This window comes from Equus asinus, chromosome 10 (assembly GCF_041296235.1).
Source record: "Equus asinus isolate D_3611 breed Donkey chromosome 10, EquAss-T2T_v2, whole genome shotgun sequence".
NCBI lineage: Eukaryota > Metazoa > Chordata > Mammalia > Perissodactyla > Equidae > Equus > Equus asinus.
In genome coordinates, this window is record NC_091799.1 from 48,929,845 (window position 1) to 48,954,997 (window position 25,153).

At 48.4% G+C, this 25,153-nt stretch overlaps 1 protein-coding gene across 8 annotated transcripts; it reads right to left on the reverse strand.

Moving 5' to 3' along the window:
* Nucleotides 1-505: 505 nt before the first annotated feature.
* On the reverse strand, nt 506-25,142 carry PHF24 (PHD finger protein 24). 8 transcript variants are annotated; one of them, XM_044779293.2, is made up of 9 exons: nt 24,948-25,084; nt 16,676-16,849; nt 11,825-11,940; nt 10,470-10,655; nt 6,955-7,033; nt 6,451-6,656; nt 5,945-6,105; nt 5,565-5,660; nt 506-5,237 (listed from the first exon to the last, which is right to left on the reverse strand). In XM_044779293.2, exons 3-9 carry the CDS (start codon nt 11,858-11,860, stop codon nt 5,141-5,143), a joined length of 861 nt encoding a protein of 286 aa, XP_044635228.1. In that variant the 5' UTR covers nt 11,861-11,940; nt 16,676-16,849; nt 24,948-25,084; the 3' UTR covers nt 506-5,140. The 8 variants fall into 8 exon arrangements, with proteins under 8 accessions (XP_044635228.1, XP_044635224.1, XP_044635223.1 ...); XM_044779289.2 differs by having other exon boundaries at nt 11,559-11,940; XM_044779288.2 differs by lacking the exon at nt 16,676-16,849 and having other exon boundaries at nt 11,559-11,940; nt 24,948-25,120.
* Between the last annotated feature and the right edge of the window lie 11 nt (nt 25,143-25,153).

The following is a 25,153-nucleotide window of genomic DNA, read 5'->3' on the forward strand; positions in this document are numbered from 1 at the left end:
AAAGCTTCCCCAGACCTTAGGTTTTGATAGGGTTTACCCAACCCTATCGTATCACATTAAAACAATTTGCAAAAATGAGGAGGAAACTCTCAGACCAAGGAGGGCCCAAAAGACCAGGAGAAACACAGCCCATTAGCTTCCCTACTTTGTAGCTCAGCAGGAACTGGGAAAAGTGTCTGAAACAGGCCCTTGGTGGAGAGAGGGGGCAATCCATAGCAGACAGGCTTGGAAGCCTTACTTCTTCCTCAGTTTCTTCAAAAATTCTGGCTCCTCTCTTCAGTGCCCCCATTTCCCCTCTATGCTGTGGTGGAGCCCCTGCCTCCTCCAACCCCCACCCATTGCTTGATTCTTGGGAAGGTTAGCACTAGGAAAGCTCTAGAAAGAGAGTCAAAGTATTCTTCTTGGAGGTCAAATACTCTTGTCTTAGACTCAGACTCAGGAATTGGCCAATGATAGGAAACCACACAGAAACTCAGCAGGTGCCCCAAACAACAGGAAACAGGCAGTTGAAGTAACATCACAATCTGTTTATTATGATTTCCACTGTACCCAGCGCCTTCTGGAGTGAAGGCTGAGCCACGGGGAGGAACATGCAGCTGTAGTGATGGGAAGACAGGGCTTGGGGATGTTCCCCTCAGCTTACTGTCAAGTTACCTTCTGCAGAAAAGCACATAGGAAGGGCAGGAGGGACTAGACGGCACTGGACCCTCTACTGTTACTTGAGTGCTCTCAGGCTTCCCCCAAACCTGTTTTGGGCTAGGAGACAGATCTTAGGCCGTCTGTTAAAGGAGGCTAAGCTTGGAGGTCTTTGTTTACCATGGATATGGAAAGGCCTTGCTACTTATACCCTGATGCTCTTATCTGTGGTCATGCCAACCCATGCTATTCAAACTGGAATGTAATTGGGTTTCTAGGCGCTGGCCCAGACCAGATCTGACACCTTCTCTGTAACTTGGATCACTGGGGCATGTGGCCAAGAGGGAAGGTTTTCCTTGATGCTAGTTGGGTCTAGTGGAAATTCTATAACCTGTTTCTTTCAAGTTTGTCAAAAGCAGTGGTAGCAGGAAAGCAACAGCAGGGAAACTGTCCAGTTCTATGCGACTCCAGGACTGAGCTGTTGGGAAAGGGCATCAAGCATTAACATTCTCCGCTCAAGAAGATCTCTGTTGTCTGGGCTGCAACCAGGGCCCCAGAGAGACATCCTGGGCAAATTCTAACTAAGTGGCATGGAGAAAGTAGCAATTTTATTCCACTGTAAATAGAGGAATAAAAGGGGTTATGGTTACAGTTGCTGCCAGGATGTCCTGAAATTCTGGCATTAAGGTCATTCTGCCTTTTAGTGCCAAGTATACATCTGCCTTTACTCTGCTGGTTTGGAGGATCACTACAGCCTGCTACCAATCCTGCCTGGAGGTTACTTTGGACTCTCTGGTGGTCCTGGCTGCCCTGGGGCCCTGTCAGACAGCTTCTGCCCAGCTTCCCTCTTGGCTTTAGGGCTTTCTGGCACTACTCTTACTGAAGCCATGAGACCTGCAACAGTCAACGGTTGAGGTTGTGCTTTGGGCTAAGAGGCCTATGCACAATCCTGGGCTCACCCCCCAGTGAGGGGCCCTCTTCCCAGGCAGTTTGATTTTGCACTTCCCATATTGGATAGGAATGAGGGGAGCCCCAGATGTAGCCACTCGAAAAGGCCAGGGTGACATTCCCTAGAGAGCACCAGGGCAAGAAAGGCCAGTGTCTGTCCTGTAGCCCCAGTTACTCGGGCTGAGGGCAGGAAGCAGCATTGTGCTCATGGCTTCGGCCATGGCTGTCCTCAAAGGAAGAGGAGCACTCGAGAATGGGTCAATACCTAGGCACAAGGGAACCACTCCATCACTGGGATCCAAAGGGGCGAGTGCTCAAAAGTGCAGAGCCTGCATCTGTTGGGGAAGGCTGGTTGTGGGAGAGGAAGTCATGCAGCAGACCTGCAGAAGTTACACGGCCATAGCCGCTGCCTCAGCTGACCCTCCGTCTCTGCAGCTCCACTGTGTCATCCAGATGCCCTGTCTTTAAATCTGAGCATAGGGAAGGGGACTGCTGGGTGAAAAACAGGCTTAGGGCATGTGGTCTTCAGAGAAGCACATATGTAACTCCAGCCTCCCTTGGCTGGCAGGTGGGGTGGGTAGTACTGGGGAAAAGCATTGATCTCAATTTTGGGCAGCCAAGAAAAAAAGACTGAAACATTTTCTCATATCCTTATCAGAGCCAGACACTAATTTTTGCACTTGGCATAATTTCAGACAGTCACAGTGATGGAAGAGCTTGAGAAAGAAAGGGAACAGGCTTCACTAGGTTTATAAAAGTTTGAATGTCTCCACACATACTGCAAAGGGGCTCCAGGAACGAGGACACTGCAAAGGAAAAGCCTGGACAAGGGGCTGGGGAGGGGCTTCTGTAACTCTTGACTGGTGGAACAATGGAGACTCTCCTTTGGTAAAAAGCTAGATGCCTACAGAGAAGAGGCTGGTTGCTTCGCTGTGCTTTTCTGCTTCCTAGGACTCTGGTGGACTGGGAATGCTACCCTTTCCTGGGAGCAGTGTCCCCTGGGCCCTCTGAAGCACGCCCCAACCAAGGAAGCTTGCTGTCGTGGAATAGGGAGAGGGGTAATCCCAAGTAGGCCTGATCCTGTTGTGGAAGAACTCTGGGGCCTGCTTTGCCAGGCCCTGGGATATAGCTGGCCTGACCTGGCTCATGGTCTTTCTCTTACTCACAGAAAGCTAGAAGCTGCAGCTCCAGAGAGGTAGGCATCACCTTGATCTGTGAAGGATCAGGGAATAAGGTGAACTCCCAGTCCCTGTGACTAATGACAACGCAGGAAAAAAAAAGATGTTCAGCTGTCAAAGTACAGAGCTTGTCTCTACTGAAAATGCCCAGTTTATGAGATCAAACAGCCCAAGGCCATGGGCATAGAAGGCGATTTGCCAGGAGAGTAGGCAAGAGCCCCTGTGCTACTGTGCTTTAATCTTCTCAGCGCACAGTCCCAGGCCCTGATGCCTCAGACACAGTCCTTGGGCCTGAGCCACGTGCTTTCTCCTTTTTTTTTTTTGGTTGGACTGAATAATGGCCTGGTCTACTGATCAGTCTTGGGAGTACAGCCAAGTAGTATTTACAAAAAGCTGTGGGTTTTGAAATGTTCAGGGCCATATACATGAACCCAGATTCACCTTGTCTGCTTCATTTCAGTCCTAAATAATCCAACCCCAGAAGCTTCTCACTCTGTTTCTAGGTTGGGCAGTTTCTGCAGGATGAGACCATATAGTGCTTTTACCATGCCCCTGGTAGCAGCTGCCCTCTTTCCTCTGAGCATCTCAACACTGAGCACTATGCTGCTGCTTCTGCAAGCATCCAATTTAGTACAAGTGCCTTGGGCAATAGGGATATGTTAGCTTCTGCGTGACTGAGCCAACCCTGTCAAATAACTCTTGGCAGTCAGATCTAGCTAAACCTAAGTCATCAGGTTGGAAACAGAAACCTGACCCCCAGGGCCAGGGCTGGCCCACAACATGCACTGACTTGAGAACTTGATGAGAACTTAGGAAGGACAGCTGGGGCTTGGAGGTCTGGCTTGGTGGCCTTGTGGCAGCCTCTGCCTGCCCCCTAAGTCCTCTCATGCCAGGCCGAGGCCCTAGGCTGGTGGGGAAGGACATGTAGTGAGCAGTGGAGAGCAGCAGCAACTCAGGCCATATCTCAGTGACAGGGAGAAGGGAAAGCCTCCTCCTTCCCTGAGGTTTTGCTGAGACTTTCTCTGCTCAAGAGAGATGCAAAGCCTCTTCTTAGCTCCAGCCTCTTATCCTCATTGTCAGGGTGGCTGAAAGGAGTCCCTGCTCAGGGCTTCTGTGGAGCTGCTCTTTCTTGGGCCGTGGAAGAGGCTGGCTCTGCTCTCCATACAACAGCACACTTTTCTGGCTGTGGTTGACTTGAGCTGGAAGGATGGAAAAACATGAGCTGTCTCCTCGCCTCTTCCATCCAGACCTTGTCCTCGTTGGAGCTCAGGCTTGGGGTCTCTGTGGTAGCTGACTTAGGTGAAGCATCTAACACAGAGGGCTGTGGCTCCTGTCATACTTGTTCCATTCAGGGCCCCCTGGGCTCTGGGCCATGAACTCCCATCTGAAAAACAGGGGCCAGGATGGCTCACCTTGGTTTGTGACTGTTCTGCTAAAGACATCTGGAGTTAAATAACCTGGCTGAGAGGTTCCTAGAATGCTGGGTCCCTGGGAGAGGCTGCCTCTCCCTGTTCTGATTAGGACTCCACAGACTAGTTGCCTTCTCTGTCACCAGGAATTGCAATTTAAGTAATGGACTGTGGGGCCAGCCCCATGGCCAAATGGTTAAGTTCGCACGCTCTGCTTCGGCAGCCCAGGGCTTCGCCGGTTCAGGTCCTGGGTGTGGACATGGCACTGCTCATCAGGCCACACTGAGGTGGCGTCCCTCAGGAAAAAAAAAGATTGGCAATAGTTGTTAGCTCAGGTGCCAATCTTTAAAAAAAAAAAAAGGACTGAAGTGCGCTGGTAGTTTTCAACCATTTTCCCACCCCAACAGAGCTAAGGACACAGCATACACCCACCAGAACAGCAGCTCACCACAGGAGGGGTTTTCAGTAGATGAGAACATGTGAGTCTGACATGCCCCCTTAAGAATCACCTGGCCAGAGACTTATCTATTAGAAATCAGAACTGGCTAATAAAAGGGGTAAGTAGAGACCCCTTATTTATACCAGGGGCTTCACAAAGGAACTGTGGTCCTTTTTCAACCAAAAAGAACCAGGCCACTGAAGGTATGGACAGTTAGGCATGTGTGTACGTGTGCGTGCACGCATATATGTGTACAGTGGCAGGTTCAGTCTGTGATGCGAGGGCAGTGGGGTGGTCCAGGAAGTGGATGCTGCCACAGCACTCAGCAGGGCTTCTCCCTGTGGCAGTGCATTTACTACCTCTGTTGTGAGTGGAATGGTGATTTCAGTGCCATAAAGCTTAGTGACAAACTGAGATGCAGGCAGTGCTCCATCCCCTTAAGTTTCAGTACCAGAGGGTGGTCAGGGAAAGGGGGAAAGGAAAGGAGGGAGAGAACGCCACTGTCCCCAAACTGAGCTTCTTGCTCCATGCTATCCTGGGGGTTTCAGATGAATGGCTGCGCTGTTGGGGCGAGCAGCCAAGATGTAGACGACATTCTCCTGCAGAAAGGTAGGCCAGTCCACAAATCTGGAGGGGAAGCAAAGAACAGGTTTATGAGGCCGGTTGCAGAGCCAGGAGGCTCATGAGGCCTGGTCCCAGGGGCAGCATGGCTTGAGCTGGGCAAAACTCAGGGAAGCCCTGGCTTGTGCTTGACATGGTTCTATCTGACTGTGCTTCCAAGCTCACAGACCAGCAGGCTGACCCTATGGATCTGGAGTCAAACATGCATTCTTGGAGGCTGGTTTCTGGGGTGGGCACTTGCTGTTTTGAGGTGGCAGTGGGTAATGCTCTCCTCTTACTTGTGTGTGTTGAGGATTTGTGGGTGCAGACAGCAGGTGAGGAGGTCCCACTCACCTGGACTCATGGTCTGTGGGCAGGAGGACCTTGTCCTGACTCTTGCTGCTGCTCCTGGTTGGGCTGCTGTCTGCTATGGGACCCACATGACTGATGCTGTTGGGCACAAGGACATGTGGTTAGGAGTGGGATGGTGAAAGGCCTGGTCTCCCCAAACTCTGGTGAACCCATGGCTCTGGAGGTGCATGTCCAGGCCTTCTGACGTGGAGCGACAGTTTGGAGTAGAGGCCGCCCTATGCCTTGGCCAATAGGAGTCACAAACGAGGATCCTCTCCTGGCTGTTGGCAGGAGAAACAGGGACGTACCTTTTATACCAAGGGCTATTTGGCATGGGAGGAGGAGGGTACGTGAGTTGGGGCAGGGATTGGCAGGGAGCAGACCTGACACTGCAGGAAGGAGCCTCTGCAAGGCGTTTGCAGAACCAAGAGTGCTGGGCGCGGCGGCACTCAGCCTCACTGACAGTGCCCCCGCTGCTGCATGCTAGGAAGGTGGCTCGGGCTCGCTCCCGCTCCTTGACTGTCAGAAGCCTTAACAGAGAGTTCTGGAGAAGAAGAAACAAGCTAAGATCTTGGAGGTTAAAATATTTTGTAAACTGTCAAGCCAATAGAATCTGACCTCCATTACCACCTCTGCAACCTCCCTTTGAAGCCGCCCAGAGCCTTTCTGGTAGCACTAACATTTGCAGTGGGGTCCAGTGCAAATCAATCTTCCCTGGGCACTCTCCCAGCCTCTGCACTGGATCACCTGTCACTGGACAGAACCTGAGCCCTGTCCTGGTACTGGTCCCTGCTGAGATAGTACCCAGTGCTTCCCCAACCTACCTGGCATGCTTCCCAGGTCTGTGCCACCCATCATCCCATGGACATTCACCCCAGCTGGCCCTTACCTGGGGACGCAACTGCTGCAGAAGTAGGAGGGACTCATGGGACAAGAAGTCAGGCCACTCTATGTGTCCTCGATGTTCAGGGTCCAGGGCTGCAAACTGGCGGGCTGCCTGCTCCTCTTGCTCCTCGCTCAGAGCCCGGTCACTGTCCCCCCGCTTCGCTGCTTGGTGGTGATAGCGCAGAAAGTCCTCCAGGGTCAGGGAGCAATCTGTGGGGAGGCGCCCCATGCTAGCCATGCCCACCCTTTCCTCAGCCTCAGGGGTACCTCCAACTCACCTCTAGGATACCCTTCAGAGCCCCTACATCCTCAGCTCTTGGTGAGTCTTTGTCTCTTGTAGCCAGAATAACTCAGGCTGTGGCTGGGGGTGGATGCCCCTGCTGGCCAACAGCTTGGGAACAGGGACCCATTTATTGCCTACACCCCAAATTCCAGAATACTCCTTCCATGGTTCATCTTAGACAGTATGAAGGAGAAATCTGCCTGGCCCCTCTGAGTCCAGCCTTACCAGGGATGACTTTACACTGCTGAAAGGTCTCTGTGAGGCTATACATTTCCTCGTCAGTTAGCAGCAAGTTGAGGTTGTCCTGAAAGTAAGGAAGAGCTGAGTCAGTGGCCATATAGGCCAGTTGGAAAGAAAGGCCAAGGATCAAGAGGGATGGAAATGGTATTTCAACTGAAAGGCAATTCTAGGATCACCTAATCCCAGACTCTCATTCACAATCAAGGAGACTGAGGCCCCAGAAAGGTGAAAGGACTTGCTCAGAGTTGCCCAACTCTGGGGCAGAATTTTCCCCAGAACCCAGGTATCTTTACTCCAGCTCTGAATCCCTTTTACTAAAGTAGTGGTTTATAAATTATTCTCTGAGATACCCTGGGGATTCCTTGGAAATGCCCTAGGAAGCTGCTGCAACGGAGAAGGGGGCTGGTAAGCAGGCGGGGTTGTGAATCCCTAACTCTATCAACCAGAGCGGCTCCATCTTTATCCATTCTACATATTTGGCTCCTGTGTTAGACTGGGCTCAAAGAGTATTTTAGTTAAAAAAAAAGATTTAATTCTAACTCTGCTCCTAGTGCGTTGTATCATTTTAAATAACTCCAGAATGGTTCTGAAAGAGATGCCATCATGACAAAATTCCTAAAACCAAATGAGTTTTTTGTGGTGCCATAAAAGTTTTAATTCCAAAAGAGGACTGAGATGTTATTTTGTTAACATTAATTTACAGTCTTTAAACTGTCAAAGATTCTTTCTAGTAGATTATTTTTTCCCCTAAAATACCAGCAAAAAACAAGAGCAGACATTTCATGAATATTAATTTGTGGATTTCATAAAGAACTCAAAGTATTCTTTCAATAAATACTTATTAAGGATCTAGTATATGCTGGGCACAACAGTGCGTAACACTGTGAGATGTTCAGTGTGGCTGGAGTGTAGAGTATGTGTGGGGGAGGGTAGGAAGGAATGATAAGACAAGGCAGGGAGGTAGGCAGAATCATGAGTGTGAAGGCCTCAAATGCCCTTTATTGAACCCCTCAAATTGGGCTTTATTCTGAGGGCAAGGGGGAGTCACTGAAGGGTTTTAAGTGCAGAGTGCCATAGTCAGAGAAGGGATTAGAGAGGCAGAGCCTGGAGGCATGGAGAGCAGTTAGATGGTTATTGCATAGTACTAGTAAGAAAAGATGAGTGGCTATACTAAGACATGAGTGGCGATGAGGGGAGAGATTTGAGATATTAGGAGGTAGAATCAATAGGATCTGTTGACTTACTGGATGTGAGGGATGAGGGAGAGAAATTGGGATTGGTAACTGGGGGGGGCAGGGGTGGTATTACTATTCACAGAGATAAGGAATGGAGGGAGAACAGATTTTGGGAGAAAGATGAGTTCATTCTGGGGCATGCTGAGTGTGAAGTACCTGTGAGACATCAAGATGGATATAAGTCCAAGAGACAGAGGAAATTTAGGTCTGGACACACAGAACTGAGAGTCATTAGTATTTATTTGGTGGCTGTAGCCACTGGAGTGGATGAAATTACCCAGAGAGAGCATGTACAGTGAGAAAAGAAGAGCATTAATAAGAGAACCCTGAAAAACACCAGCATTTAGGACTGGGACAACAAAGTAAGAGCGCTTAGAAAGAAAAATCGGAGAGGGCAGTAGAAAGAGAATCAGTAGAAAGGTCTGGAAGTTAAGAAAAGAGAATTGCACAATGTAGGAAGTAATGTTAATAGTGATTATGCACGTATGAGAGGAATTTATTGATTTTTCTATTTTCTATAGTTTCCATATTTTGTGTAATAATTCTCATAAAAATACTCAAGCTCTAAAAAAAAAACAAGGGGGCAATAAGTAATTGCCAAATACATCAGAGAGGTCAAGTAAGAAGATGCCTGAGAAAAGGTCACAGAACTTGACAATTAAGTCACTGGTGACCTTAGGAAGAGCCAGTTTAGCAGAAGGATGGATGCAGATGTCAAATTACAGGGGGTTGAGAAGCCACAAGGAGATGATGAAGTCCTTTCAAGAAACCTGGCTGTGAAGGGAAGGAAAGAAAGGGGAGGAGCTTAGAAGAAGCCTTTGTAAAATATCAGGTACAGAGTGGTGTTAAAGATGGTAGGACTGTGACAGAAAGCCAAGAAGGGAGCTGTGTATTCCTGGGGGTTAAGAAGGAGACACCTTCAACCCACTCCCACATCAGCAGAACACTGTAAAGCACAACACTGCAAAGCAGAGTTGCTGTAAATGAAAAGGCTGGCATTTGGAGGGGTGGTGACCAGAGAAGAAGCTCTGGAGAGCAGGGTGTGTTGTGGCATACTCTAGCTGGGGAAATGGTGTTTAAGTGGCTAGAAATAACTGTTCTCTACTTCTTCTTATGGACAAGCCATAGATAAAGTGTTATTTGTTAGAAAGTGGCATATCTTTGCTTTCTTCTAGGCAGTAGGAAGACGAGGGGATCAGCAGATGCTCTTTAGTCTGAAATCAGTGAATAATGAAGATATTTGCAGGACAACAGATCAATAAAGCAAGACTTGAACTCTATTCAGGAACGCTGAGAAATGGACATGAATCTGGCTTTCTGTCTTCTACTAAAAGTTGGAAGGCATTTTGGAGGCTGGCCCCGTGGCCAATGGTTAAGTTTGTGCACTCCGCTTTGGTGGCCCAGGGCTTCGCTGGTTCGGATCCTGGGCGCAGACATGGCACCATTCCTCAGGCCATGCTGTGGTGTCCCACACAGCACAACCAGAGGCACTTACCACTAGAATACACAACTATGTACTGGGTGGCTTTGGGGAGAAAAAAAAAAGAAGATTGGCAACAGCTGTTAGCTCAGGCGCCAAACTTAAAAAAAAAATTGGAAGGCATTTATATATAATTTGCAAAGTTCTGAATCAACTGACCTCTATTTAATTCACAAAGTCATCACTTCAGAGATGAAAAACAAATGCTCCTAAGAGTCAGGTGGTAGGCCCAGTGAGGATGTCAGGACCAAGCGGTTTTCCTGTGACAGAATCTACCCCTGTTGGAAGCAAGCTGATTAGGATGTCAGATTGGTTTTTCAGATGAGTACAATGAATGACGACTAGATACTAATTATTAGAGAAAGCACTGCTCCAAGCAGAATTACTTTTGAATAATTGGCCTCATCTTATCCATTCAGTCCTCTAGCTCAGTGGTTCTCAACTGGGGATGACTTTGCTCCCCTAGGACACATTTGGCTGTGTCTGGAGACATTTTTGGTTGTCACAACCAGGGAAGGGTGCTACTGGCATCTAGTAGGGAAAAGGCCAGGGATACTGCTAAACATCCTACAATGCATACAGCCCCCACAACAAAGAATTATTGTGCCCCAAATGTCAATAGTACTGAGATAGAGAAAGCCTGTCCTAGCCCTAGGACTTGTATCTACTACTGGAAAACTCTTTAGGTCACTGCCCAGAAACCAGTGTTCTACAATTGGGCCTCCAGGAAAGGCACCAAGTCCCCCATGGTGCAGCAGCCCGCCATCCCTGCAGTGCAGGCTCACACAGTAGTGGCAGCTCCAGCCTGTTTCCGTGTGGGCCATCTCGGTCACCTCTGCTGCACTGTCTCCCTGGATGTAGCCCATGCGGCGCAGGCAGCCATCGTGGAAAACCCTGGTGCAGACCCTGCATGGGAAGAGGCTCTCGGCTGTCCAGACCTCACAGACATCACACATCTCATCGTTGACAACCTGGGGAAAGATGGCAGGAACGAACAGGGATGTGTAAGCACGGGCAGCAAGATCCTATGGCCACTGAGTACAGAGCTACCAGCATAGGCCTGGATCTCCCTGGAGCAGCCTAGAGGAAGAGCTCCAATTGAAGCCAGTGTTAAGGCAATAGAGCTTTCTCTCTGGAGGACAAGAACCAGTACGCTCTTCCAGCTGCTCAGGCCTCTGTGACCATGTTTTTGAACAGGGATGCTACTAGCCTTTTTGGAAAGAATAATCTGTTGTGAGAGACTGTTCCATACCCTGAAGGACATTTAGCATCCCTGGTTTTCTTGGCACCAAATACCAGTAGCAACTCCTGGTTATTGTGACCTTCACTAACTCCATGCCCCTTCAAATTTCCAAATGCCTCCTACAGGGGCAGTACTATCCCCTGTGTGGGTGGGTTGGCAGAAGACCCGCCCTGGTGTCATTCCCTATCACCCACTGCCTCAAGTCTTTCACTAAGACTAATCCAGGATGGGGCCGGCCCCATGGCCGAGTGGTTAAGTTCACGCGCTCCACTTTGGCTTCGGCAGCCCAGGGTTTTGCTGGTTCGGATCTTGGGTGCGGTTGTGGTACTGCTCGTCAGGCCACAGTGAGGTGGCATCCCACGTGCCACAAGCAGAAGGACCCACAATTAAAAATATGCAACTATGTACTGGGGGGATTTGGGGAGAAAACGCAGGAAAAAAAAAGACTGGCAACAGTTGTTAGCTCAGGTGCTAATCATTAAAAAACAGTAATTCAAATTCAAAGATTGTTCTGGACTCAGTTCCATCTTTCTGATTTTGAGTCTCACTTCAACAATACCCAGAACTCCCTGTTCTGCTCCCTGATCATAACGTCTAAGACTTGAGGATTCTGCCCTAACTGGACACTCACAGGCTCTCTGGGCTCCAAGTGGATCTCTGGAGGCTTGTCATCATCCAGCTTCCGGGTGGGGCGGATGAAGGCAGGGGGTGTGAAACGACTGGTCCTGTCAAACTCCTCAGGCTCCACTCCACGCCCATCTCGGAGCCTCTCCCAGGCAGCACGGTTGACACTGCTCTCTTCTTGGAGCACTGGGGTGCTTGCCTCTGCTTCTTTCTCCTCCTGTACCTCCTGGACGGAGCCCTCTACAGTGCCACAGCGGGACCCTGGAAGCTCACCTGTGTGTCGGATAGAAGACCTGTCTCGCAGCCCATCCTTGAAGGCAGACACAGCCAGGCTCACCTTCTGCACCTGCTCCACTGTCTGCCGCTTGGACATCAACACCCCCATGGCTCTGTGGACAAAAAGCAGGGGGGCCCAGACTCAGCCAATTGTGGAGCATACTGGGCCAATCAGTTTCAACCATTCACCTAAGTGGTAAGTGCTGTTAAATATTAAATAGTTGCTCCCTCTTCTGCAACTCAGTAGCATGGCAGAAAGAGCACTTGTTAAGGAGTCAGAAGACCTTGATTCTACTTTTGACTGGCCCTGTAACTTTGATTTTCCCATCTATGAAATGAGGGCTATCTGCCCAGCGTACTTCACAGGGCTGTCATGAAGATAACATTAGAAAATGGGCTTGATAGTGCTTAGTAAACTGGAAAGCACTCTACAATGTGAAATGGTATCTCTGTCTTCTTTCCTGTCCTAAAGTCAATTAGTCCAGGGGTCCAGGCCTCTACCACTTTGAGATAGCTGGAGACTTCAGTGCCCAAGTCTCTCCTCTGCCCCAAAAGATGACCCAAGGCTTAAAGCAAGACTGCAGCAACACATTTCAGACTTCTGATTGAAGGAAAGCTCCTCCAGTAAGTGCTGTGCACAATCCATCCAGGGATAACCCATATCAAATACCTACTTTTTTTCTTTTTGCAGGGAAGGATTCAACCTGAGCTAACATCTGTTGCCAATCTTCTTCTTTTTTTTTTCCCTCCCCAAAACCCCAGTGCATGGCTGTATATCATAGTTGTAAGTCCTTCTAGTTCTTCTATGTGAGCTCCCACCACAGCACGGCAACTGACAGACAGGTGGTGTGGTTCTGTGACCAGGAAGTGAACCTGCATTGTCAAAGTGGGGAGAATGCTGAACTTTAACTTTTAGACCATTGGGGCTGGTTCTCAAATACCTAGTTTTTGAGGGGCTGGGCTGGTGGCATAGTGGTTAAGTTCGTGTGCTTTGCTTCGGCAGCCTGGGATTCATGGGTTTAGATTCTGGGCACGGACCTAGCACTGCGTGTCAAGACATGCTGTGGCAGTGTCCCACATAAAATAGAGGAAGATTGGCACAGATGTTAGCTCAGCGACAATCTTCCTCACACTCACACACACACACACACACAAAAAAAATACAAAAAACTCCAAAACCTACTTTTTGAGTCAGAGTGAATGAACTGCTATTTTTAGAGGACTCCTGAATTAGGCAGTCAGGAAACTCTACCACCCTATCCATGTGGTCAAGATCAAAAACATTTCTTTGCCCCCTCTAAATAGTAGCTATGCCTCTTCATGGGTCTGTCTATCACAGACAACTGGCCCATTACAAGCTCTGAAGTGCTTCTCACACTTCTAAGGCTTCGCTAATGTCACTTCCACATTTTCTGCTTTTTTTTTCAACTGCTCAAGAAAAGTCCATATCCTTTACAGGTTAAAAAGTAACATTATCCCTGCACTTCCTTTGCAGTACCAAGGCACAACATTGGAAAGGGAGGGCATGACAGGGCACATTGCAACGCTGGTCTGCTATTTCCTAGCTGAAGGGTCTTGGTGGAATTCAGCTGAGAATACTTGTTCTAAAGTAAAGTGGAGCAGAGAGTTCATTTTAGCTTTGCTCTCAATCCATTATAATCAAGGCTTATTGAACAGCACTATGTGCAAGGCACTGACTACTCATCATAGGAAATAGAAGCCAGGAGGACAGAGTCTCATCACTCGAGCTATGTAATGTCAGAACTCAGAGAATAGTAGGACAAAGTGCTGGAGGTGCCTAAAGGAAGTGACACCACACTACTGGGAGTCAAAGTGGACCGTGAAGGACAAGTCGGAAGTTATCCTTTGTTTGGGGGAAAAGGTGACAGAGGGTAGGAGGAGAGGTTAGGGCCAATTAGAAGGCTACTATAATATTCCAGCCAAGAGGTAGAGGGTTTGAACTGAAATGATGGCAGCAAGAATGATACTGAGTCTATTCGATACCATGGAAATAGAATTAGAGAAATTTAGGAACAAATTGATAACTGATTGTACCAAGGGAAAGGGAGAGAGGACAGTTTTATATTTATAGTCATTTGCTGCATAAAGACATTTCGGTCAACAATGGACTGCATATATGATGGTTGTCCCACATGATTAGTGCCATATACTCTAGGTTTGTAGTAGGCTATACCACCTAGGTTTGTATAAGTATACTCTATGATGTTTGCACAATGACAAAATTGCCTAATGATGCATTTTTCAGAACGTGTACCTGTTGTTAAGTGACATACGACTGTATTTATTTCCCAGCGTTATAACTGACATCGAACATTGTATAAGTTTATGGTGTACAATGTGAAGATTTGATACACATATATATTATGAAATGCTTACACAATAAGGTTAGCACATCCCTCACCTTACATAATTACCATTTTGTTGTTGTTGTTATGGTGAGAACATTAAAGCCCTGTTGTCATAGCAACTTTCAAGTATACAGTACTGTATTGCTAACTATGGTCACCATGCTGTATCGTAGATCCCCAGAATGTATTCATCTTATAACTGACCGTTTGTATCCTCTGACCAACATCTCCCCACTTTCCCCACCCCTCAGCCCCTGGGAACCATCATACTAACTCTGTTTCTGTAAGTTCGATGTTTTTAGATTCCACACATAAGTGAAATCATACGGTATTTCATTCAGTCTTTCTCTCACTTATCGAGAGGGCAGTTTTAAGCCGACTAACTAGAAGAATGGTAATGCCGTTTACAGAAATTGGGAAATAAGAAAGAGGGACAATGAAACCGGGTTTTGCACATGTTGAATTAAAGATGTCCCTGGGACGTTCAGGCATTCTGTTTTCCCCTGCTTAAAACTTTTCAAAGGCTTTCTAAGCTTTCAGGATAAAGCCCTCCACATCAGCCTGTTTACCGCAGCCTGTCACACCCTGTTGGCCTGGGCTCCCTCCTTTTTGCTCTGTTCCAACCACTCTGGCCTTCTTTCAGTCTTTGTGTGCCCTGCTCCCACTATTTGGGGGACCTCTGAACATTCCTTCCCACCGGATTAGTGCCTATTCATCTGTCAGAGCTCAGCTCAAGGACTGGGTCCTTGAGGAAGTCACTGCTGACGTCCCAGTCCAACTTGGAGTGCTTACACCATCACACTCTTCTGCTCAGCGCATTTACCTTCGTTATTACATATTCGATAGGATGATTATCTGATCAATGTCAGTTTCCTCTATGAGATCGTTTTTACCCTGCACAGTGCCTGTCTCCACTGCCTAGCACTGTGTCTGGAAGAGAACAGGCACTTAACAAACATTTCCCAATTAATTGTGAAGTAGTCTTTTTGATTTTTTAATAAAGCCTTAATACACATAATATCTGATGACAGTCACCTCTTCTTTCCAGAAACAACTCCTGTATGCACTACTGTGGTGCAAATTCCTACACCGCCTGGGTGCATGCTCTGCCATCAATTGTTGCCAAAGAAACCCAATCCATATTTTTGAGTTTAAAAAATGACTATAAGAAAAGAAAGATCTCCTCTCCTCATTTGTAAAATTAAAGTATATGACTAAGGAATATTTACTTTGAATAAGTAACTTTAAGGAGTGGTAGCAAAGGAGATTTATTGAGGAAAGGTTTATTGATCAAATTCAGGAAACTGTTTACGGTATTTATACCCCAGTGGACAATTAATAATAAATTGTGATTAAATAGACATTTTTATCCCTGATTGCAAACAAATATTGGACAAGGGGGAATGGTTAAATTATGGTACAATAGAAGACCAAACAATATGAAAAACATGGAGGTAGAAGTCTATTTATTGATGTGGAAAGATGTTCAAAATATATGAACATGTAAATGAAGAAAGCAAGTCACAAAAATGCTCATGTTATGACCTAATTTTTGTAAGAAAGAATGCATATATATTTTTTCCATCTTTTTGTTGACCTTTATTTTCTAACTTTTTTACATTGAACATTAATTACATAAGTAAACATCCTAGGGTTGGCAACCTGGTGACTTGCTTTAGTTCTGGATCTGCTGTGACCTGGAACATGTTGCTTTGCCACTTTGGGTGTCAGTTCCCTATGTGTTAATGAGTGTGCCTGGAGCATGTAGTCTAAGCATTCAGAATGCTCATTTAGAATGCTCTTTTCATATTCTTTTAAAAGTCCATGTGACCTAATGAGGGTATGCAGCCTGGGTCGGGGTGGGGCTCGGGGTAGAGAGGACACCCCTAGAGCTTTTGCTGAGGCTGTGGACCCGGGAGTTCTTGAAGAGGCTGGGCCTGTAGTCCCCAGAGGCTGCCCACATGCCTCCAGAGCACCAGCTGTGCTCTACGGTTAGGTGGGAAAACAAGTCCACAACTTAACAGTGAGAGGAACTGGCACACCAAGAGGGAGAACGCAAACCCGACACACAACGCTTCATTGCCCACCTTCCTCACGATCAATTACTATTTCCAAGGCCACAGCGTTTTCCTCAGAAACCTTCCATAGTACGTTTTTCAAAGTTTTTGACTGTGAGCCATAGTAAGAAATAGAGTTTACAGTGTGACCCTGTACACACAGCTATAAATATGTGTTCATAGATCTATAACTGAACCCAATGTTTTGGGAAACAATTCTACTTTTACTACAAGTGATGCTCCCTGGTATTTCCTATCCTCTCTCTCCTGTTTCATTAGAACAGTCCTGACAGTGACGCTCTCAAATGATTTCAGGACTTCCTAGTGGGTCTGGACCTGCAATTTGAAAAACACAGGCTTAGGATCATTTTACATTTTTGGTTAGAGAACTGCATTTTGTCTTTTGACTTAAAGATGGTTACCTCTAAAAGACAAGGACAGCATTGTGGGGTATAAGGTAAGCTTTCCCCTTGACTGGAGTGATGCAAGAACAGAATTCTCAAGCTTCTCTTAGAGTCTGTGTGGTTGGAAGGTCTAGCAGAGATGGACAGCTACTAATATACCTTTCTCTGTACGAGAGGCTGATCCTCTTTGACCTGTGGGCATATGTAAGAAAATATTTAGTGGAGCATTCTTTTACAGTGATAAAAGGTAGAAATAATCCCCCCCAAAAAAGGAGAATTATTGAATAACTAGTGATACATTCATGCTATAAAAATAAAAAGAAAAAAAAACTTTTAGTCCAATAGGACCACAAAGATCAGAGCAATAATTCTCATCAGGTGGATCCTGGGGCAAGTCGGGGTATGTGTCAGAACTCCAGGAGGAGAGAAGTAGTAGATTGAAAAAGCATATCAATTATGATACATATTTACATTTGGAAAGCACTAAAACCATCACCTTTGTTTTGGTAACACAGACTACAAAACAGCACAGCTTGATAGTATTCTCCTGGTTCCTAGAGATATACAGAATGTGCTAGCTCTCCAAATAGGTGGGGCACTCCTATCCCAGAATTTGTATTAGAAGTTTTAGGGAGCAATCATAAGACATCTGTGTTTACCAGCAAGGAGGCATGGGTTGGAAAAAAAAGTTGAGGAACACTTATTTGGAGACCTGGAATAACCATACGAAATTCACTTTTTCAAGAAAGATTCATTGAGGGAAAATCAACGGTATGCATTTGGTTCTTACTGTTTTTTTCAGATGATGGAGTAAGAGTCCTGAACAAAGGCCAGTCAGTTAGGAGGGTTACTCTGTAAGGGAACTGACTCATTAGTAGTGTATCAGCAGAGTAACCACAGGCATCCCAAAACACACTGTAGTCCTGCCACAACCATTAGTCTCTGCAAGGATAACAAGAATCACTGTTAAGCTATCTCAGTTGTTAGTCGTGTCACTGCAACGGTTTTGGGAGTTTATCTTTAAAGGAAGTTCAGTGAAGACTGAAGATGACATCCACCAGCAAAACAAAGAAACACAAACAAATAAAACCACTTTCCACTCCTGACTGCAGGATCTTGGAGTATTGCTATTCCTTTTACTTGAGATGGTTCAATTTTCTGGAGCACTTTATGCCCATAAGGGCAGAAAATGTAGAGAAGAACCATTAAAAAGAAACTATCAAAATCCGAAGAAGACCCCAAGTCATTTTAAATCAACATGGCTTTGATTTTGAGATAAACTGTGAGGACACAACAGAATTAGGCTTCAAGAGTAAGGCTAAAACCATTAATCCTTAATGGAGAGGATCAAACCTGGATACAAAAGACAGCTTGATTAAAAGCAAGTGTGCTGAAATATCCAGAATGTGCACCTGGGGTGTTTGAGAAAGTAACAAAACCAGCTCTAATTTCTAGAGAAACAAGTGGTAGTGATTAGCCATGGGTAAAAACAAGTGCCTGGTGAGAAAAACCTGGCCTCTCCTGTGCTGGGAGAATTCCCAGGAAGAAGAGTGAGTTAAAAGGAAATCAAGACGCAAAGATCCCACAAACAATACCTAACGACTACTTCTTTGGCTGGTGGGTGGAATTGGGGTTTTCTCCCTCTCTAACAAGGATGAAGGAGGGATAAAAAGACATTGTCCCAAGAATGATGTGACTGTCAGAGAATTTGTGGCATCTAGGGAAAACTTGGAAAAAACCCTCAGAGGGCAGGAGCAGGTCATGGTGAATAACAGAGGGACAAGCAGGTAGAATAGGGCCATGTGACTGTATGATCTGGAGGAAATGAAAAGATGACAGCCTGAATCTTTCTTCGGGTAAGAGAAGCCTGTCTAGATGTGTTTGTCAGGCAGAACGACATATGTGGCCAGCCTGGAATGTGTGTGTGGAAGACACACCCATTCTCTGCAGAGAACATGCTCACAACGCAGTGCGATTATTATAAAGGCAAAGCTGTGGGAGTAAGGGGAGGGGGGTTGCTCCACAGCAGCAGTTGCTGGAGAAATAAGGAAGTGGGAAGGTGGCTAGGGAACCTCTTCCCAACCTCTCTATAAAGATTCACAGCTGCGACTAGCACGGGGGCACCCCTCCTAATAGGCAGGAGTCTCCTCATTCGGCATGCTAAAGGTAAAGTACATTTACTTGCTTTCATCTGATTCTTGATGTGCGAATGGCAGCTGTTTCAAAAAGGCTCCAAAGCAACTGAAAGTGATTGCTTGGAGGTTATGAGGGCTTCCCTAGGCAGGAACAAGGCAAAGAAAACCTCCAAGTTGGGGTACAGAGGAAAACAACCGGAGAGAGGGTTGGGCAGGTGGAAAAAGGAATTTCACTGAGATCAATAGGGAGAAAAATCTAGATGGTTCCCACTGCCTCCCACACAGCATGTGTTCTATAAACCTTTGTTGAATGAACGTTGCAGAGTGACTGGGCAACATAAAAGGTTTATTTGAGGCCGTGGTTTCAGTACTCTTTCTTCCTCAAAGTTGGCCAGGGACTGATCGGACCAAATCTTCAGAATTCATTTCTAGAAACTACATAGTCACCAGCTCATCTCATCACATCTACTCTGCTTCCCTGAGGTGGACACTGACTGGTAATTCAGGGCCAGCAGGGGCTAGAACAGGTAAGCACACAGCAGCTACAGGTGATTTCTGTGACCACAGGGGAGAGCTACAGAATTCTGGAATTTAGCCAGTTTCCACAACCACAATGATAAGAAAAGAGAGACTAATGTTACCAAAGTCAACGTCCCGTGCATTTTTGATATGTCCTGGGGCACTGCGGCCTGGCCCACAGGAGGGCGGCTGCCCCAAGGGCATGTGTAGGAAGCTTGAAAATGTCTCCTCCCTCCTGGGATTGGGCTGGAGAAACTGAGCACAAGCAGCATCTGCACATAAGGGTGAAAAATTTCAAGGTGGTTGACAATTGGCTCCACGAGGCACCTGCCTGAAAGACTGTCTGAGAGCCTCAGGGAAAGCCACACACCTAATGAAGGTGACCGGCCACAAGGGTATGGAAAACCAGCAGAACCAGGGTGTAAAAAATGCAGAATGCACAGCATAGACCCTAAGCTCACTGCGCCCATCAACATCCATCTCGAGACTTGAAACAAAAACCCTCAAAAAGAGACTCCTTACCCTCTGCTGGTCTTTGAGAAATTCAAGCCGGAAATGGTCTAGCTGTTCTCCAGGGCCTGGGTGTCCTTCAGGACTCCAGTTCCACACCGCAGTGCTCGTGGAGCCTGTTCCCCGTCAGTTCCGCTGTCTGGCCGTAGCCTACAGACTCCTTTTCGCTTTTATGTCTACAGACCCTGAAGGGGTCTACCTGGTGCCTCCCTGTCTTCCTCCATTCTCCCATTTATCCAGCACAGCGGCACCGGCTTCTGTCAGCCCAGAAAGACATAGTCACCCCAACTGCACAGAGCTCTTCTGGGGTTTCCAAGGAGCAGAAGGGCTACTAAAGACTGAGGAAAACCGTCTTCCCGGAGTCAGCTCAAGAGATTGAGGCGTGAGGAAGGTGCTGCTGTTGTTTAATATTTCCTGGAAGCTCACGAAGCTCAAATCTACATGAGGACAAAACTATGGTCTGATCTTTAGCCTCAGATGCCCTGGGATGAGTCTTCATGAAAAGCTACAGCGCCGACTTCCCACAGAAGCAGAGCGATGGTTAAGGAACATCACACCACCAGTGATCAGCTGGTGTGATCGCACTGAGCAAGCAGAGCTTTTCAGCAAGATGGAGAGGCGCCCCTGTTCTCTGCTCTGGGCCCCGGAAGCGCCGATTCAGTCCCATTTGATGCAGCTATTACACTGTAACCGTCTCGACTTGACTTGTTTGTTGATTGTACAAATATTTGCTGAATGCGGGCTACTGTGTAAAGGCACAAATCAGGCACTGAATAACTGCTGGTAGAATGAACAAACGGAACCTCACTCAGCCTGTGAGAATGCAGTGTGAGTATGTGTATGCGTAGGGGGCATAAGTGTAGGATTAAAAAAAAAAAGGTGTTGCTTGAGCTAAATTTTGAAATATGAGTGGGAGTTACCCCAGTGGATAAGGAAAAAAAAAAGGCATCCAGGCAGAGGTAAAAGCACATGCCAAGGCATGGAGCCTTCTGGGGACTCCGTCGTGGCTTAGGGAGTATGAAGCCAGCCGGGTGCTGGGTAGAAACAGGCAGGGAAACCTGTTTTCACATAAGAATCAGCCCAAGGAATCAGTGTGAGATGGATGCTAAAAATATTTGTTTAGAAGGGACTATGTATTTGGATTTCGGGGGAGGGGAGAACCCCCAGAGAACTGGATTTTCTGAGGCAGGTAGCAGGATAGCCCTGAGAAGTCCGAGGGCTGACCAGCAAGTACACTGCTTGGCCTTTGGACCAACAGGAAACGCCCCTCCACAGCCTAAGAGCTGGGAGGTGGTGACTGTAGTGGATCCCTGGGGCTTTCCCCTGGGAGACCCGTAAACCTGATTCTGTTTAGTGCCCTCCAGAGGATTCTGACTCCTAGCAACCCTGTGGACAGCAGAGCGGAACCCTGCCTGGATTTGTGCACCATCCTCTCACCTTCCGCTACATCAGACAATGCTCTGCTGCTATTCACAGGGTTTTCATGGCCAAGTTTTTTGGAGGTGGCTGGCCCAATCCTTCTTCCTAGTCTGTCTTAATCTGGAAGCTCTGCTGAAACCTGCCGACAGTGAGTGACCCTGCTGGCATCGGAAATCCCAGTGGCATAGCTTTCAGCATCACAATAACACACAGCCTCCCAAGTATGACAACCTACAGACAAGGGGTGTGGTTCCCTGACTGGAAGCTAATCCGGGCTGCAGCGGTGAGAGTGCCAAGCCAACCTACACACTGTTGTTTTAGTGAGAAGACCCCAGTAAGATGAAACATTTCTCAAAACTAAATAGAGATCACCTATGTAAAAGGACTTTCTACACTGTCACGTGACATCCAAATATAAGGTACTGTCATTACTATCATAGGAAGCCAGGAGTGTGGCCAGTTCACTCGAAGCATATGGGCAAAAACAATTTTGGCAAGGCAACGGCAGGGGGACTGAGAATGTGGCTGCCCGAAGCAGCACAGGACAGCAGTTGCGTTTCAGTGACGCCTGGAAAGAGGCACACTCTACACTGATCCCTGTAGATACTCTGTAAAGCTGTAGTTTTCCCCTTTCTTTTCTTACTCTTTATAGTAAATGATTAGAGAAATGCAGACTGATTCTATGTGAACTCCTCAAGGGCAAGGGCCCTCATATTTACCTAGCATAGCACCTGGCAAGTAGGCAGCACTTAGTAAACGTATGTGGGTCCCTGAGGCGACTGCCGAAAAGGGAGGAAGGATTGAGGGCGATGTTAAAATGGAAAACATAACCACGTCTCCAGCCGGACACTGATGTCTTGGTTTCTTGGCCCAAAGCTGGTAAGCAAGCCGTGTCAGAAGTTGGTCATTAAGATTGAGGGGTGGAGTGGATAATGATATCCCCATGAGAAAAGAGTAAGTCACTTTGGGAAATGAAGATAGCAGAAACCAAGAGCTCTGCTGGAGAAGAGCATAGGGGGTGGAAGATAACAGATTCTGCAGCTAAAGAGAAAGGAAACTATTTGCATAAATATGATCCTCTTAGGAACAGGTGTACTGGAAAAAAATACAGGGAGTGTGGCAAATGGGCCAGGGAAGGTCCTACCATTTATGTTCCAGGAAAAGGAACCACTGTCAAAAACACGGCAAAAGCAGGGGGAAGAAAAGCCTAAGAACGTGGTCAGAGAAGATGTGGAAGATTAAAGGCTGAAAAACCCACACACGTTTTTGTATACTCTAGTGAAACTGGGTGAGCCATCTCTGCCCTTTTTTCTCCCTTTTTAAAGCCACCTGGTGACATCCTTCACATCCATCCTGAGTGATTTGATTTGCACTTATATTGTGATTAGGGGAGAGTTAATATTCTTAGGATTTTTGTAATCTTAATGTTTACCCAATGCTAGACATCAAGAAGGTGATATCCAAGGTCTAATATTTAGGGAGCACCTGGAGCCATCTAGCAGTTTTCCCAGGGTCACGAGTGGGTGTGACACCAAGAGCCCTCAGTGAAAAGACCAGTTTAGGAATAAAATCCCAATGGCAAATCTCTGAATTGCAGCAAAGATCATATTTGCAGCCTTACTCCTTCTGGTTTTCTTTAAAAAAAAAAAAATATATATATATATATATATATATATCTATCCCTGTTTATGTTAGTGTGTTAGGCTGATGAGAGGGGTTTGAACTGAAAGGGGACTATAAACAGCTCTGTAATAGGGAGGTGCTTAACCTATTTACACCTTCTTGGAATTTACTCCACTGTGCTGTGCATGAGGTGCCACACGCATGCTTCAGGCCGCCATGGAGTTAAAAAGAAGAGCTAGCAAGTGGTAAAGCAGGTTCTTGTGTTTTCTCACCAGCCTGATCTCTCTTCTGTGTAAGCCCAGGAGCCCAAGGAAGCCACTTCTACTGACGGAGGATGTCACTAGGTTTGGCAGTGTGGAAGGGAGGCAGGGGAACAGGGAAGCTCTCCCAGAATGGCTCTGTGGTGAATTCCATCGCTTAGCTCCCTCACCACTCCATTTTTGGACAAGAAACCAGAGTCTATCCTTGGGCCCCAATTTGTGCCCGTGGGAATGGGGTGGAATGAAGGGTTACCACAGCCGAGGGGACGAGATGAGGGTGCATTACTGTGTCAGGCCCAGACCTTTGCGCTCCCCAGACAACGGACTCCCAATAAGCCTTCCTTGGCTCTGCACCTTTCCCGCTCTCCTCCTCCTCGTTCAGAAGCACTGCTGGGCAAAAGTGTCCTGGGTGGTGTCTGTGGACCAGTGTCTGCTGGTGCACATAGTCAGACCACCACAAAGACACTGTGCGTCATGCTTCCTCAGTGACACTGTGTCTCCTTCCTCTTTCTCACGGATTCTGTCTCAGAACACCCCATCCTCTCAAGGGTCCCTTTAGTTCTCCAGAGCACGTCCTGTCAGAGAGAACACCCAGAGGCCTCTCCCAGGCCCAGTTAAGTCCAGAGCCACCGGGAGGCATCGTCACAGGGGGGCTGCCAGTGGAGGAAGCCACACTCCGAAATCGGGGGATTCAGTGGAAACCAGTTCCTGCAGCAGTTTCGTCCCTAAACTGTCCTCATCCGCCTATTTAATCACCACATTTCCTGAGCACATACTATTGCAAAGCCCTGTGCTTGGGATCTCAGTGCGACTTAAACGTACACTCCTGCTTCTGCCTCTCCTTGACAATTTTTCCCCCCAAAATTTCCAAACACAGATTCATGGCTCCAGGCTGCTAAACCTCTCTGAGTCTCAAGCCTGATGTTCAAAAGGGGATAAAGTCCTGAGGCTGCTGTGAGGATGACATGAGATGTTCCACATCCCGGCACGGGACCCGGCCCACCGCGCGCAGTCACCCTACCTACCCTTCCCTGCTCCCGAGGACTTTCCCGACAGGACCTGCCCGTCACTACTCCGCCTGCTCTCGCCGCCGTCCTCCGGAAGGTCAGGCCCGGGCTCAGCCTCCTTCCCTCCCTCAGAGGCCTCATGGGCCATCCCTGTGCGCTGGGCTCTCACGCCAGCTCCTGCCTCCGCTGAAACCCGGCTTGGGGCCAACGGGCCACCACGGAGGATCAGCATCCTAACAGAGGGGGCGACGCACAAGGGCAGCAGCCCACAGGGCCGCCGCCTCTCGACCACGCTGGAGGGACGTGGTCAGGGCGCGCTGAGCCCCGAGAGAGGTCAAGGCCAAGCAAGTCCTCCGGGCGCTGGGAAGGTACTCCCGGCCGGACCCCAGGGCAGGGTCCTCTCCTCCGGGCAGAGCTTCCCTCCCGGCGGCCCCAGGGCACGGTCTCCCCCACGCAGGCGCCCGCCGCTGCCCTCTGCTCCCGAGCGGCTGTCCACCCAGCCCGCCCCGAGACGCGCCGCCTCCCGGAGGGGCTCCGACGGCCTCTCCGGGGACCGGGCGCTGCCCGCTCGGCCTCCGCCAGCGCGGGGAGCGGGCGCCCCGAGAGTGTCCGTTCACACGGGGTCTGCCGGGGCCGGCCGCTCCCGCCTCCGGGACTCTCCGGGGCAGAGGCGGCCACCCTCGGGGTCCCTCCGCTCGCACACCGACCCCTGGGGGCGGCGCCACCCCACGCCTCAGAGCCCCCGGAGCGCTGTCCGCTGCCCGCAGGCCGGCCCTCGGGGTGCCCGCCGGGGCCCCGCCGCCCCGCCCCCGCTTACCGGGCCCGTCAGGCTGAGGGACGCGCTCCCGGGCTGGCGGCCTCCACCCCCGCGGGCCCCGCGCCGCTCCGGTCCGCTCGGAAGCCGGCACGCCGGGCTGAGGGAGGTGGCTGCGCGGGCGGAGCCGCGGGCTGAGGCGGCGCGCGCCCCGAGCGCGCCCACCGTCCCGCCCCGCCGCGCGACTCCGCGCATGCGCCCGCGCCCGC